This window comes from Molothrus aeneus, chromosome 4, assembly GCF_037042795.1.
Source record: "Molothrus aeneus isolate 106 chromosome 4, BPBGC_Maene_1.0, whole genome shotgun sequence".
NCBI classification, from domain to species: Eukaryota; Metazoa; Chordata; class Aves; order Passeriformes; family Icteridae; genus Molothrus; species Molothrus aeneus.
Window position 1 is genome coordinate 196,030 of NC_089649.1, and position 14,813 is coordinate 210,842.

The 14,813-nt window shown below is 49.4% G+C and overlaps 1 protein-coding gene and 1 long non-coding RNA gene across 2 annotated transcripts in view; one reads left to right on the forward strand and one right to left on the reverse strand.

The window, feature by feature from the left end:
• The window catches only part of ANTXR2 (ANTXR cell adhesion molecule 2), a 77,199-nt gene extending 66,956 nt beyond the window's left edge, over positions 1-10,243 (forward strand). The window contains exon 17 of the mRNA XM_066549280.1: positions 8,415-10,243. Within this exon, the coding sequence (XP_066405377.1) occupies positions 8,415-8,453 (39 nt within the window). The 3' untranslated portion in view covers positions 8,454-10,243. The remainder of the gene's footprint in view (positions 1-8,414) is intronic.
• Positions 1-14,813, reverse strand: part of LOC136556230 (uncharacterized) — a 71,109-nt gene that overhangs the window by 19,139 nt on the left and 37,157 nt on the right. The window lies entirely within an intron of this gene.

Genomic DNA, 14,813 nt, shown 5'->3' on the forward strand with positions numbered 1-14,813 from the left:
AAAAACATCTCAGGGAATACAGCCTCTACTCCCAGGCCCCCTTCTCAAGGCAGGAAGAGAGGACATCCCAGTGCACCCACACTGGGGGCTCCCGGCACGGTGTGTGACAGGCCAGCCTGGGGGGCCAGGAGGGAGCCCCTGACAGACTGAAGCCTGTCACTGCCCAGTCCAGGGTCCTCCACATCCCAGTGCCATGAGCCTTACACAGCTGCCTTTTAAGAAACTATTCCTCATTTTCAGCAAGGTGCACAGGAGAAGCAGAGCCTAAAAATTAACAGAGCTGCTAACTCAGTGACACTGGCACCTACGGGGGAGTTGTAGCAAATGCCTTTCGCAGTATAAAATCAGAGAATGCTGCTGGGGGGTGGGATGCCCAAATACCTGAAAAGTGTGAATTACTAATCCCTTTGGCATTCCAACCAAAGTCTAAAAATGTGCTGGAGGTTTGTCTGCAGGAAGAAGAATTTACTGTATGGTATCAGGGAAGCTGATGTGGCCGAGGGGTGGGGAACAGCCTGGCATCGTGTCCTTCCTGGCCCAGTGCTTGGTGTCAGCAGCATGGAATTGTCACCACTGTAGGGCTGGGACAGCTGGGTGACAGTGGCATCTAGAGGGCTGCCACGTGCACTGTGTGTGTGCAGAACGAGGGTCCTGCTGGGCTCTCCCTTCCCATCTGCAGGGCCAGAGCCAGCCCCAGCCAAGTGGCCACAACCTCGGGGAGCTGCCCCTCCTGCCGCAGCCTTGCTAGTCTTCCTCCTAGGAGCCTCCACTTAAACCCTGCCTACTGCTTCAAACAGATGGGCATCTTCTCACAGAGTTTCTGAAGTGGATTTTTTGGTTATAGTATTTGTATGATAACTAGCTTAAAATGATTTCCATAGTGTCCTAAATACCACAGAACTGGGCTGTCTTCTCTCCTTACAAGCAATTGCCATATGCCAGTCAGGTGCTGTATAATCTGTGGGCCAGGATCCGAATGCTGTGCCACCACTGCTCTGTTACAGGCTCACAACACATGCCTGGATGACTTATACACCTAAAGCCATAGAGCACCTGAGTCTTAAATCTCTGGGCCATCTGAAGAGAGTCTCTCTTCAGAAAGGCCCAGGTTAGAGAGCTGATTAGGGAAAGGACACTGGGAAGTATTCCTAAAGGAAAGGGATTTTCGGAGAGGCCTGAGCTGAGGTCATGATAGAGCAGAAGTGGAGTTTAAGGAGAACAGGTCTTCTGACAGTTCTGGTTTATCTGTTCCTACACCTGATTTCAGAGGAGGATAAATTGCTTTCTTCTCACAGTGGTTGCACAGAGGGGAGGAAGGAAGAGTAATGGGAATATTTAACTTGTGCTTTAGAGACACCATCCCTAGGAACTCCATATTTCTGATATTCTTTGTTCTCATAGATAAAAAAAGGCCCCAAAGCTAGGATTTGCTAATTTATGGTTTCACCAGGCCAGTTCTTGATTCTATGAGACTTGAAGTGTGATGCCTCTATAGTAGCAGATTATCTTTCTTTTCTTCCTAAAAAAGACATACCATACTCAGGAAGTTGTTTAGGATGCTGACATGAGGAAACTGGCACTAGAGATCCGGCCTGGTGTCAGTCTGTCTAGAGACACCCTATAACATAAATGGGGTCCCCATTCACAGCAAGGATTCGTCCCAGAAGATTTGGGAAGAGCTCAAAGAGCTGAGACATGTCTCGGAGAAAACATCTCCCTTGTTCCTCCCCACATGCTGCAGTGCTGCACGTGTGGCTCTCGGAGCTTCACCTGGAAGCATGAATCACAGTCTGACCCCCCAGTGTCCCATGGAAGGAGTGGGAGCTGTCCCAGGGACAGCATTGCACATCACTGTGGAGATGGCAGGAGCTGTGTCCTGGTTTTGGCAGCATGTGTGTGAGCGGCTGAGTGTCGGTGCTGGGCAAGGTGTGCGCTGGGCCAGCGCCAGGACACAGAGCACCTTCCCTCGGGCAGTGACACGGCCTCGCACTGCCTTCCAAGGACTAAGGAGAGCTGAAGGAGAAAAGCCCTCCATTGGCAGGCGCCTGCAATGGAACTGAGAACGTGCCCTTCAGGAAAGGGTCACACCCTGCCTGTTCTGGGGGTACTTCCAGGGAGGCAGCAGTGCTGGGAGTGAGGGAGGCTCACTGCCAAGAGTCAGGAAGAGTGAGCTAGGGCCCTCGCTCCAAAGGATCTATGCTGGAAAAACAGGCACTCTGCGGGCCATTTCCACATCCTTCCCTTTTGCATAAGCAATGCTTGCCTTGCATGAGGAAAACAACAAACTCCTGCCCTCTAGAGACAGGAGACCTCCAGCTCTGCTGAATAAAATATTTGCCACAACCTCCTTTTGAAGCAGATGCTACAAACGCAGCCAGTTTTATCCTCCCCCAAGGCCCACGGGCCGGCTCAGCAGCTCGGCACTCCCTCCTCCCAGCCCTGGAAGGCCGGCTCACAGGAGAGGCAGCTTGTCACAACCATTCTCGGTCAAGGCAGGAGTTTATTTGGACAACTGCTGAATACAGCAGTCACGGAAAACTTGGCAAAGGAAAGAAATCCCTCCCTTTTCTCACTACCCAAACCCGTCAGGGCAGGACGGTCAGTGCTGATGCCAGCCCAGCGCCCATTGCTGCCCACTCCCTGGCTGCCCACAGCCCTGTGCCGTCTCCATTCCACCTTGCCCACGACAGGGTGCAGGGCACCGGCACACAGGCCAAGTGCAGGTGGTTCTCGCTGGGTGCGAGAACAGGGACAGACACAGGGAGCTGCAGAGCCCCGGCACCCGGATCCCGCAGGGATATACCCCTGGTGACATGCTCTGCCAAGACAGAGCAACTGTGCTGACTTGCCATATGCCCAGTTCCCTGGGCATAACTGCTGCTCATGGGTAAAAAGCTGCTCTAATGGCATTTCCTCCCAGCTGCCAGCACACTAAAGACACCCTTGGCTCCCAGGGTGTGCAGTGCCATCCATGCAGTGAGTACCAAGCGGGTATGAGCCACCCCACGTGCCAACAGCAGCATTTCACACATTAACATGCCCTGCCCTCCTCAGTGTGTACTCCAAGCACATGGCTAAATTACAAGCACTGAAAAATAAAATCTTCCAACCTAGCATCTTTAAACTACTTCTTTGGAACCTCTCCCTGGCAGGTTTAGTTTGTTGGCCTGTGCTCTGAAATACAGCATTTATCAGGTGTGAAAACATAGGAACTACTTTTTAAAACAACTTAGTCCTATCTTCCTGCCCTTTTTTTCCTGCAGCTAAAGCAGGTCTAAGGGGTGGAAGGTGGCTGTGAGGTACCTGTAACTGTTCAGACTTTTCTTGGGTTTCCGTGGGAAATCAATTCCTGGACCCCAGACCTTGTGACCTTTGGAAGTTCACGTCCAGGACTGTGAGATTGCTGGGAAAGATCATGAGGTTCATGCATGCATGCTATGGAGGCTACATTACATAAATCTGAGGAAAATACACAAATGAACATCTCTTTCCACTGAAGCTGCTGGTAAAATTTGTTGAAGTAAAAAACCAAATTCTTGCTAGGGCCCAAAAAGCACCATTCAGTTGTAGTTTATTTCTTTTCATGATGTTGTGTTACTTTAGGAGGCCTTTGAGCCCACCCTGTGGTGTTCTCAGAGCTCCCCTCAGCTCTGTCACAGGTGTTTCAGCCAGCAGTTCAGGAATTCTGGGAAAAAGCTGCCTCAAGGAGCCCCAGGAGCAGATCCTGCTGCCTGCAGCAATAACAGTGGTTCAGAAGCACTCCTTCTAAGGAGTTACTGCTGATGAATTGTGTGACAAACAGTCTGTCCAGCAGCAGGTCATGCTGGGAGGCAGCTCTCCAGGGGTTAAAGTCCTGCTCCCACACCATGGCTCAGGGGTGCCCAGTAGGACCTCTGCAGGTGCCACCTGCACAATGGCAGCGTGGGGGCTCTGCCACAGGTGACAGGAACAACTGGCAATGGATTTGCCTGTGGCAGCACACCTGGGCACAGAGGAGGTCTGAGTGCTCAGAGCTCGGCAGCACAGCCCTGGGCTTGGTGTCAGTAGGATGGAAAACCAGTTTCAAATGCCCACAACACCCTGAGCTTCCCAGGGGGCTGGGACAAGGGATGACCACATTGTGGGGGACAAAGAGCAAAGGGAAGGGAGAGATGCCAGCACCCAATCTCTGAGGGCTGTTCAGAGCTGCACAGGATGGCGTGGGTTAGCAGCCCTTCTCCACAGTAAAGAGTGATCTAAAAAAAAATAAACGTCCCTTCAGCTGTACACTTGTCAGTGGGTATTTATGGGGTGATTGAGTGTTGTAACTGAAATACATCCCAGGCAGTGGAGCCAGGAAGGAGCGGTCAGATTTAATGCCAGAGGGATTTTAGTGCCCACATGGGCCAGGTGACACAAGCTGTAGGTAATGCTGCTTCTGCCACCTCTGGAACAGGAAGGTCATTGAGGGCCCTGCCAGACAGCGGGGTTTGGCCCTGCACAGGCGCTCTGGCTCTACTCCCACTGCCCAGGGGAAGTGCCAGCATCAATTCAGCAAGGAAACAGGACTCTGAGGCAGGTGCTGCCATGCACTGGCACCTCAGTGCCCAGTTTGAATCCCTCCCAGCTTTACTCCCACAGAATTCCCTTTTACTGTCCCCATTGCACACAAGTGTGCAGTACAGAGCCCATGCCTTATCCCAGTGAGCAGCAGATGGGGAGGTAATGACTCTGAAGAGGTGTGGAAAGCAGGAAATGGCCTGTTTCCTTGCATTACCAAAGAGGAAGAGGTGTATGCAGTCCTGTCTGTTTGTGCAAGGGCTACAGGGAAGAACCCACTGCCCTCAACTTGGATCCTTAGAGGGAGGCCAAGTGCAGGCTGGGCCACAGGGTGTATGTGAGAAGAAACAGAATCAGATAAAGCAGGTTCTTGCCTGCTGACCCACACTGCAGCAGCAGCCTGGGCAGGCTGTCCTGGGGAGCTGTTGGGAGCAGACTGCTTCCCGGGGACAGGCTGTGCTCACAGGGATATGCCTGTGGGGGATGGAAGATGCTCTGGTAGCGCTGTGGCGATGGGGCAACAGAAACAACACAACAGTGTTCAATACGTGTTTTGGGAGGGACATTATTCTGAAGCCCTGTCCTTCCTTGTGGCTCTGCAGGCACTGATCACACACAGAGAGCATGATCATTGCCAAATCCCAAAAGGGCGTGTGCTCATGGGACACTGCAGCCGAGGTAGGAGCACACGAGTCTCAGCAATGGGCAGTGGGGATCTCAGTCCTCCAAGGCCAGGAGAAGCCAAGCTTTTAGGACATTGGGTATCACATGGAGCAATGACTGTCCAGGCAGGACAGCACTGCCAAGTGCTCCTCTGGAAAAAGCAGTTGTTCTTAATCCTGAGCCAGATGCTGAACATATCAGCAATGCCATCCATGGAAATTTTTCCCACAGATACAACTACTCAGCATGCTAAAAGAAACACGCAAGGACAAGCACCCAAGACCAGGCAGAGCAGCTCAGCCTGGAGGCTCAGTGCGGTCACATCCCATCCCAGATCCAGCCTGCTTCACCTGCCCTTCCTGAATTCCTGAGGAACATTGGAAGGGCTCCAAAGGAGCCCATGCCATGTTCTCCTGCCCCTGCTGGAGCCCAGAATTCCGCTGGGATGGCGGGACAGCACCATGTGTCTGCTCACACACACACAGACACCCCAAAGTGCTCATCACACCTGGCTCGCCGCAGTCAAGGGCCAAGCTCCAGGCCCAGGGTGGACACTGTCCCAAAGTGATCTCTCCTTCCCCCTTGCCGCCAGCACTGCCCACAGAGCCTTACGGCTTGGAGAGGGACACAATGGGGAGAGCTGCTCCTGCAGGCCCCTCCTGGTGCCTTGTTTTGGGCATTGCCAGGTGAGGGGCTAACCTGGGGTTTGGTGTGAGCACCCACTCCCTGAGATCCCCTGTCCTGTAACTTAGATTCAGTAAGAAATTCAACAACTAAAGAAATGGCTTTGATGTCATATAAAAGAGTTCCTTCTTAGGTAAACCCCCTTGCCATAGATCTCTCCTGTTTTTTCTTGCTGTTAGAGACCTGCCACATTGTTACCCTGCAGTACCTCTGGTGTATCTGTGAGCTTGAAGAGTGGGGTTTTTCCTGTTGGATCTGGTGCATGGAGACAGATCTTATATTCCCTGCAAAGATCACAGAATGCATGCATAACTCATTTTTTAATTACTCTCGTGCTAAACCACTAATTTAGTGCACTTTCATACAGACTACATGTTGGTATTGTTAAGGTTTATGAGCCAGTGATTTACAAGGCATGGTACGTCAGAACTCAAATTGGTCGGATTGATGATTTAATTGAGCACAGGGACATGAGTGTAACAGTAACTCCCCACACTGGGGTATCCTGGCAATGCCACCAGGAGGAGAATGCACTGGTGAAATTGGTTACATGGAACATGCATGTTTTAATTGGGAAGTCCAAAACCAGACTGGTGAGACTAATGTTTAGTAAATAGTGCTTCTACTTAAGTAAATAGTTGTCTCTGTAAAGGTCAGATTAATCAGAAGAAGAATTTAATATTCTGTTTCTAAAAGCTGGTCTCAGTGATGACACAGATATTGCTGCATGGGAGGTTTTGGATGCCTTTCAAGGAAGGACTTACATGAGTCCAGAGCTTTTTCTCCACACCAGTTTGCAGGAGACAGTGCTGTTGGTCACATCACTGAGTTTCTAGTAACAAAAACCTGCAGCTTATATTGATCAGAAGTGATAAACCCCTAACAAGTGAACACCAACCTTTCATCTTCTGTCTGCCTCAGTCTGCCCATCTAGAATGCAAATGGTTGAACTTCCCACTTAAACTGACAGTCTGTTTGTTATTACATGTTACATGTCTGATGCTGACAGTGTTTGGAGAGCTGGTGTTTCTTAGGGCTCTGAGATTCCCCAGTTCAGGGTGTTCTCCCTGCCAGTGACAGGGGCAACAGCTTGCCTGACCACACAACTTCTTTCTCTCCTCCCTTCTCCATGAGTCATGGAATAAAGAAGGTGGGGGCAGAGATGTGGGAGAGAAGAGGGGAACCAGAAAGGGCAGTGCTTGTTTAAGGTTCTCCTGTCTCCCTGCCCTGCCTAGAACCACTCATCCTGGCAGAAAAGCCATGTGGATATGGCACTTGGGGACACTGTGATGGCTTTGACAGTGATGAAGGAATGGTTGGACTAGGTGATCTTAAGAGCTCTTCTAGCCTAAAGGATTCCATGATTTATCTCTCTGCATCTCTTCTACATTTATAATACAGATGGTGGCAACTAGAAGTTCTTACAGTTCCTGTCCCCACCTTTTCACCCATTTTATATTTCTTAAACAACTGACAGAAACAGAACTGAAACATTAAGAAACCCCTTGATGAGAACACTGCCCCTCTCATGCCAGCCAAGACCTTCTTGAGTCATGCCAGATAACTGTGTGCCATCACCCTCCTTGATACCCAGAAAAACTGGAGATCAAACTAAATGAATGACAGGAATATGAAACTCAGCCCAAATTTAATTTGGCAATTCCATCATCTCCCAGGTTTGAGAAGAAAGCAGTAATTTCCCTCCAGCAGAGCATCTCTTAAAGCAGAAATAAGGATTCAGAACACAAGCAGTGCTGCCTGCTCCAAAGCCAGCATTGTTCACGTGGCACCATCCTTGACAAATGCCCGTGACCAAAGGGAAGGATTTGCTGCTGTGCCAGAGAGCTGCTTTGAGGCAGCACACCCTGCTCCAACACCCCATGATCCTGTAAGAGTTTAGGCATTTAAAATAGCTCCAAATGAATAAAAAAGATTGAAGATTTTGCTGTTGGAATGGTTTCATTTCAGCTACACTGAAAGCTGTCAGGATTCACCTGGACCCCTTTATGGATATGGCATCACAAGAAACCCTTTTTCCTTCTGTGCACAGCAATTTACAGATCCTAAGTACAGAGTCTGTAGGTGCAGAGCTAGGGTTATTGCTAATAAAATGCAGTTTCAGATCAGCAGCAGCTCTGCTAGCTAACAGTCGCATCTATCCATGTTCACTGTGTGAGGACCTGACTTAGGGGAGATTTGGGTGCAGGATCTGCCTTCCCCATGCTCTTCCCTCCCCACAGTCAGATGGGTTTGGGTTTGCTCATTGCAGCTTGACAGAATTTGTGAATTATGCTCACAGAAGGCCTGGGAGTGTCAGAATGTGTCGCCCATGTCCTCGTGCTTGCCTAGAGCCTGCATTTGTAAGGCAAATGTGGTGCCTCACTCCGGGTAATTTCCATTAATTCTTAAAAGGTTTTTCATGGGTTTGTTATTTTCCCAAACATCTGAATTTCAACAGCCTCCTTCTAGCATCCAGCAACCTCTGTCTGTGTGCTACTTCACCAGTAACAGCTTCTCTCTTCCCTCAGGGCCGCTGTATCAACTTCACCCGAGTTCCCTCTCAGTAGAGGAGAAGAAGCGGATACCAGGAGGAGAGACAGCCACACTGCCACTGTCCTACCCAGCTGAGAGAACCGAGCCCTTCCTTGCATCCCTTGGACCATCTTGCAGCCCAAGCTCCACAGGTTCCTGCATCCCTGCTCCGGGAGCCCGCGTTCTAATTCCACACTGGTGCTCTGCCCGTGCCCCGGAGAGCAGCACTGCCATGTGTGCCTGGCTCTGTGCGCCACCGAAGGGACAGCACAGACACCAAAGATGAGAATGCTTTTCTATTTTTTGTTATTTGCTGTTTTTTTAAGGACTACAGATTCTCAGGACGCAATGTGCTTTTAGCGGCGACGCAGCGTTCCTCAGCTGCGGCGCAGGCACGTGGTATTTACACAGGGACTACTCGCCACGGGCACAGGATAACAATTCCCACCAGGCTAAGCAGGCGCAGAGCCAAGTGCCTCAGAGCCATGTCAGATCCCCAACCCTTGCCAGCTCCCTCCGTCGTGCCTTACGGGAACCTTCTGACTGGAAATCTTGTCACTCTAACACTGAAAAGTGCACACGCATGACAAAATGTAGACAGGATGCCTCGAGGTATTGGTAGCGAGCAAGACTTTGCCCTTTAGTTTTTGAAGACACCTTTCTTTCATTATGCAGCCGGGACAGGAAGGAATTACTAGAGCGTTATTCCGCGGGAAGACAGCCTGTAAGCAGAGATCTCGAGCCGAGTTGGAGGGACTGATGCTTCAAGACCTTGACACTGTGGCTGGTGGTTTTTTCCCCTTTCCTGCATTCACAGTTCAGTAGCGCATAAAACATCATCATCTATAAACATACCTAGCAGTCGTAGGCTTGTGTATTTTTTTTTAGATTAAAAAAAGCAGTAGCCACTACACTGGTATCTCAGGGTTTTTTCCCCCCGCAAATCTCCAAGGGCTCTTCAGCGTCACAAGCCAGCAACCCTCTTTGCATGAGAATTTCAAAGTTTAATTAATATAATTAAAGGCAACAGCAAGCAGCAGCCTGTGAAGATTTTGCTCATCTTTTTTATGCCTTTTGACATTGAATGACCTATTACTGTATGTGCGTTCCTCAGTGGCGGAGGGGGCGCCGAACGTTGGGTACGATTCCGAGTGGGAAAGACCTCTTTCCATCAATTCGGAAATTAAATTTATGGGAGCGCCGGCCATCACCAAACATCGACAATGTATGTATTATAATTTTTAGAAAAACCAGTGTCGTGTCACGTCGACGATGCCAAATTATGTTAGCGTGAGCGGAAACACTGTGGGGGAGGAAGGAGGGAGCAGCTGAAGAAAAAGGCTCAAATGATCCAGTCACTTTCGATACTGTACTTCAGAGGCAGAATGGATATTCGAGTCGAAACCTGACAAAGCGCGCCCGCTTTGATGGGAACTGGTATAGACAATGACCAGTGGCTGGGTCAGTGGGATGTCTCTCTGCGAGCAGGAAGGCTTATCAAATGACACTAAAAATAAGTTCAACAACCATCACGTTGGAGGGGAAAAGGCGAACATTTCACATTTGGTGGGCATGAATGTGCGCAAGATGGAAAGAGCAATGCGGAGCATCCTGGGCTAATTATCTCCTTTGTGCTCTTCATTGGAATCGCAAGGGACAGAAATAATTCTCTTGGTCCATGTCCAAATCTGTGGCACTGCCCAAAGATGCCTTTACATTTATCCACTCGCTTACATCTTCTGCTTGAGTTTATTTATGTCACTGGTAGCCTCATCAGCAACAGCCATGTCTGCACATTAGACTATAAATAAAATTATTATCTAAGTTTCGGCCATTATTTCCATCTTCTACTCCCCCATAGCCTCCCCATCATTCCCACATCTCAGACCTCTGCTTTCCAGTGCCATGGTGACCCATGGTACTGACTTCCAGAGGCAGTCCACTTTGCTTTGCACAGCGTGGCCAGGAAAGCTGCCACAGTTGCACCCAGGGGACCCAGCCACCCAGGGCCGGGGAGAACCCTTCCAACACCACAAGGATGCTGCTCATGCCTTGTGGAGCATCAGCCACACAACCAGAACCACTAAGTGCCCGCAGCGATGCCCTGTCGCTGCAGAACCACAGCACTGGCCCTGGGCTGGGGATGTCTGAGCCACAGAGCCCAACCAGCAAGCCCTTGGCTGAGCTGAAGCACCTGACTAAATCTCTGTGCAGTCTCCAGCCCAACGCAGGACCAAGAGCGAGTGCTGGGCAGGTGTGCCAGGACACAGGTGAAGTCCACAGGTGAGGTCCTCCTCAAGGCACTGAGGTGGCACAGCTGGAAGCACTGAGCTCAGCAGATGCTAGGTTAAAGCACAATCGGCTCCCTCTCACTTTTCCTTCCTTTTCCATGTACACACGACACATTTCAAGGTATCACTGGAGCGCTGGCTCGTGTTCTGAGCTGTGCTGTGTAACAGGACAACATGCAGATGAAGAGGGTTTCTCCCTCATGTTTTTCTGCTGCCTCTCAAAGAATATTTGTAACCAACTGAGACACCGAAGTAGAAATCCACTAATCACTCTTTGTCCTTTCTGCTTGTGCTCATTGAAAACCATGAAACGAGCAGTTCTTCACAGAAAGGCTGATCTCAAGCAAAACTGCATTTTGAGTCCCTACATGGATTTTCCCTTCTAACTGGCACAATAGCACAGCACCTCACACTTGGCATTTTGGTGCAGATAATACTTGAGAGTTTCCTTATTACACAGTGTGGAAATGTCCATCACAAATAATTTGGGGGGCAAGAGGCGTAGGGTGATATAAAATCCACTGATTCAGATGACACAAGTGAGATTTCCTTGGCAGGAGTGCTCAGGATACCTCAGAGAACTCTAAAGAGCTGTGTACAAAGAGCTCAGCAATGCCACCAAACAAACCCGAAGGGCTCCTCTCACCAGTGAGGCAAGGGAGAATTCACGAGGACAAGAAGATCCTCAGTATAACTAGGCTATGTTTATTTTATACATTTTCATAACAGCAGAAATGAATTGGCTGGAGTTAATATGAACTAAACATTAATTTTGCCATGTTCCCTTTCAGTTTTTTGATTTAACAAGAACTACAGCATTCATCAGGCATGAACCTGCTGTGTGTAACCCAGGGGAGCTGGGTCAGACTGATCCAAGGCAAAATGGAAGGGAATTCTGAGTGCTGTGATGCAGGCTCATCCCAAGCCCTAGGCACAGCAGGACAGTCCTGGCTGACTGGTAATAATTCCTATTGGGGATTTTCCTGCAGGAAGTTTCTGAGCTGCATCCCTCTTCTTCTCATCATCCCTAAGACCACACCACAGCTCTGCATTTCCCACACTGCAGTTTGTTTCACACACTCGAGTCAGCCTCATCACACTGGAATGCTCCCACACAGGGGTGCATTCCCACTCCTGGAGGTGCTGGGGTTTAGTAGCAAAGATAACTTCATCTTTGACCCCTCTCAGCAATGGCACCTCGTGCAGGTCATCATGGGTTTGCATCTCTTTCCTGGGATTCTCACAAACTCCCAGGACACAGACTGCCCTGATCACTGTTGTCACCTTACCATGTCCTCATGGTCTGGATCATACTCACAAAGTCCATGGAAAAAACAAAGGTCAAAGTTCAGAGTAGGGGAGATTTTGTTTTTCTTTTCTGCTGTTTCTCCTGCACGTGCAGGAGGAACTTGGGAATTCTATATTACGTCATTTCAGACCAAACCTCCCTTTCCAGGTGTGGAAGAAATGGCTTTTTTTATTGGTCACAATTCAGACTGCAGGGAAAGGTGAAAGAAACCCAGTGCTATCAATGAGGGAGAAATCCCCATTCCATTCTCTCTCATTGAGTGGAACCCTGCTCTGCTGCAGAACAGGTGTTTTCCTTACTTCACTGGGAAGCAGCAAAGGCACCAGCACCACCTGCCTTCAGAGTTCAGCTTAGGAAACCCCTCTTTCACTAGAGGAGACACTGAGGGGAATTTTGAGAGTTCAGCTCTGCAGTGCCAGGAGGCAGGATCCGTCTCTGACCTCCCCTCTATGTGCTGCTGCATTCAAAACAGGCATGGCAGTGTGGCCCTGGGAGCAGGATGGGCACAGGTGACAGTTCACCTGCTGCAGACACCAAGCTCAGGTGTGACCAGAGCAATGTCCCCTTCCCACATGCCAAGTGAGGGGCTTGGCTGTTGTCCTCACCCAGAGCCAGGGCTGTGACCCAGGGAGCTGCACCAGAGCAGGACACAGGGCAAACGGCCTCACGTGGCCAAGGGAGCTGGCACTGCACTCCCAGGAAAAGCCACAGCAGGGGCAGTGTGCTGAGCAGAAACTTCAGAGGCTGCAGTGAGAAAATCAAGGCAGTACTTCATCTGCTAAAGAACAGCTTCTGAGTACCTCTTGTGCCCTTACAAAACTAATGTCACAATTTCTAGGGAGGGCCTTATTAGACCTGGTATGTCCTATTTTACTTCACAAATCTGTTTTGCATTGGCTCAATTAAAATTGTTATATATTTTTGGGTCCTGTGTAGGTGCCATCTGTTTAACAGTGCAATTGGGTCCTGTGATGCGCTTGTAAATTTTGTGCTGCAATATTTTTTTTAATATAATGAGGGACTTTGGATGCAAGAAACTGCCTTTACTTGATAACTTTTTTGAGTTTTGGCAGTGAACTCACAATGGTTCTTCCTGTGCTACAAGGATGGCTCTACAGCCCATGGAAAAGCAAAATTTGATTTCCATGTTTGCACCAAAATTGTATTATTTAATTCACACTATTCTTTTTTTTAACTTGCTTGCTCTGCCTGATTTTGTAAATGAACCTAATTTCCCAAATGGGAATGCACAGGATTGCTCAGCTGGGGCCTGTGGCTGCTGCTGCCTTCTGGGGAGCTCTGGAATGTACCAGTAGTGCCCAGGGGCCCACTGCAACAAACCACAGCTGTCCTCACTGGAACTGGAAACAAACTACCTTCTGAGACAAAAACCCCACCTGCAAAGCTGGATGTGCTCTACAGCACAGCTGAGCCCAGGACAGATCTCCTGAGAAGCAGAACTCAAACATGGTTTTATACTTTGGGGGGTTTGAGTATCATTTTTAGGTCTGCTCTGATGTCACCAGCACTGAAATAACATTCCTGACTCCCAGTGAATCATAACAAAATCCCAAACCCATCCCATTGATTAGTTCTCCTTTAAAAGCACAATCTCAAATACTGCTAAATTCTCCAACACATTGTAGGAGAAAAGCATCTGCAATGGCACCAATCCTGCAGCATTTGTTGCCAGGGGTTCCTAGGTCTGCTCCACAGCCAGGAGAGGGGTCCCAGGTCTCAGCATTCAGGTTCTCTAAGTGGAACTGCTTTGTTCTGGGTGGTGAATTGGGCAGTACCCAAAAATTCCCAGCTCCCTGCAGCACTGCTCAGCAGCACACTTAGGAAAACTTGTCCCAAACAGCATGCTGCTTCTTAAGCTGCTTTCAGGGACATGGATTTACCTGGAGCATGAGTCCTGCCCATTTCAGGATGTAACAAGACATGACTAAGTCACTGAGAAATGCCTCCCTGACCACACCACTGGTTTTAGCATTAACTCAAGCCCCACCTTGGCCCCAAGCACCTGCCCAAGCTCCAACAACAGCCCTCACTTTGCTGGAAAATCTCCTGAGGGCACAGAGAGACCCATCTGCTCCACCTGTGGCACTGGAACAAGGATTTCCCTGGGATTTAGCACAGCACAGAACCTGACTGCTCGATACCTGCTGCAACAGCATGGGCTGCAGTGGCCTGAAACACCTTCCCCTCTTTCCCCAAACCTCTCCAGGCTATCCATGCACCCTGTGGCTCCTTGGGACAGCTGCCTGGGATTGCCAGCCCCTGGGAGAGATGGTGCCTACTAACAGAGCTGCAAGACGCTGATTAAATTATGTGCTTTGGCCAACCTGCGTGGGGAAAATTAATTTGAGTGCCAAGTGATGGGTTCAGTGCTGCCTTGTTGGAATGGGGAGGTTGGGCTCTGTGATGCTTCATCTCCTTTTATTTGATTAGGCAAATTAGGAAACAACAGTGTGAAATGCATTATTGTACTGATCTGATGTCCAAAATGTGAATCTCATTAGAGCTCTGGCCTCGACACTTTTTTTTTTGGTTTCTCTGTAAGCAAGTAGGCCAGAAATAAATATTTTTCAAATTACATTGGAATGGCAGCAATAAACATCATATTCTGTACAGGCTTCAGTCCCTGGAACAGCTCCTCATAAAAAGCATCTCTCAGCTTCTGGAGAAATTCAGTACAACATGTGCTAGGAGTAGAGGAGATGCACCAGCGAGAGGAGGTCAAAGCCAGATAGGGTGATCCACTGACCCAAGTTCCCTTAGAGCTCTGTGGAGAG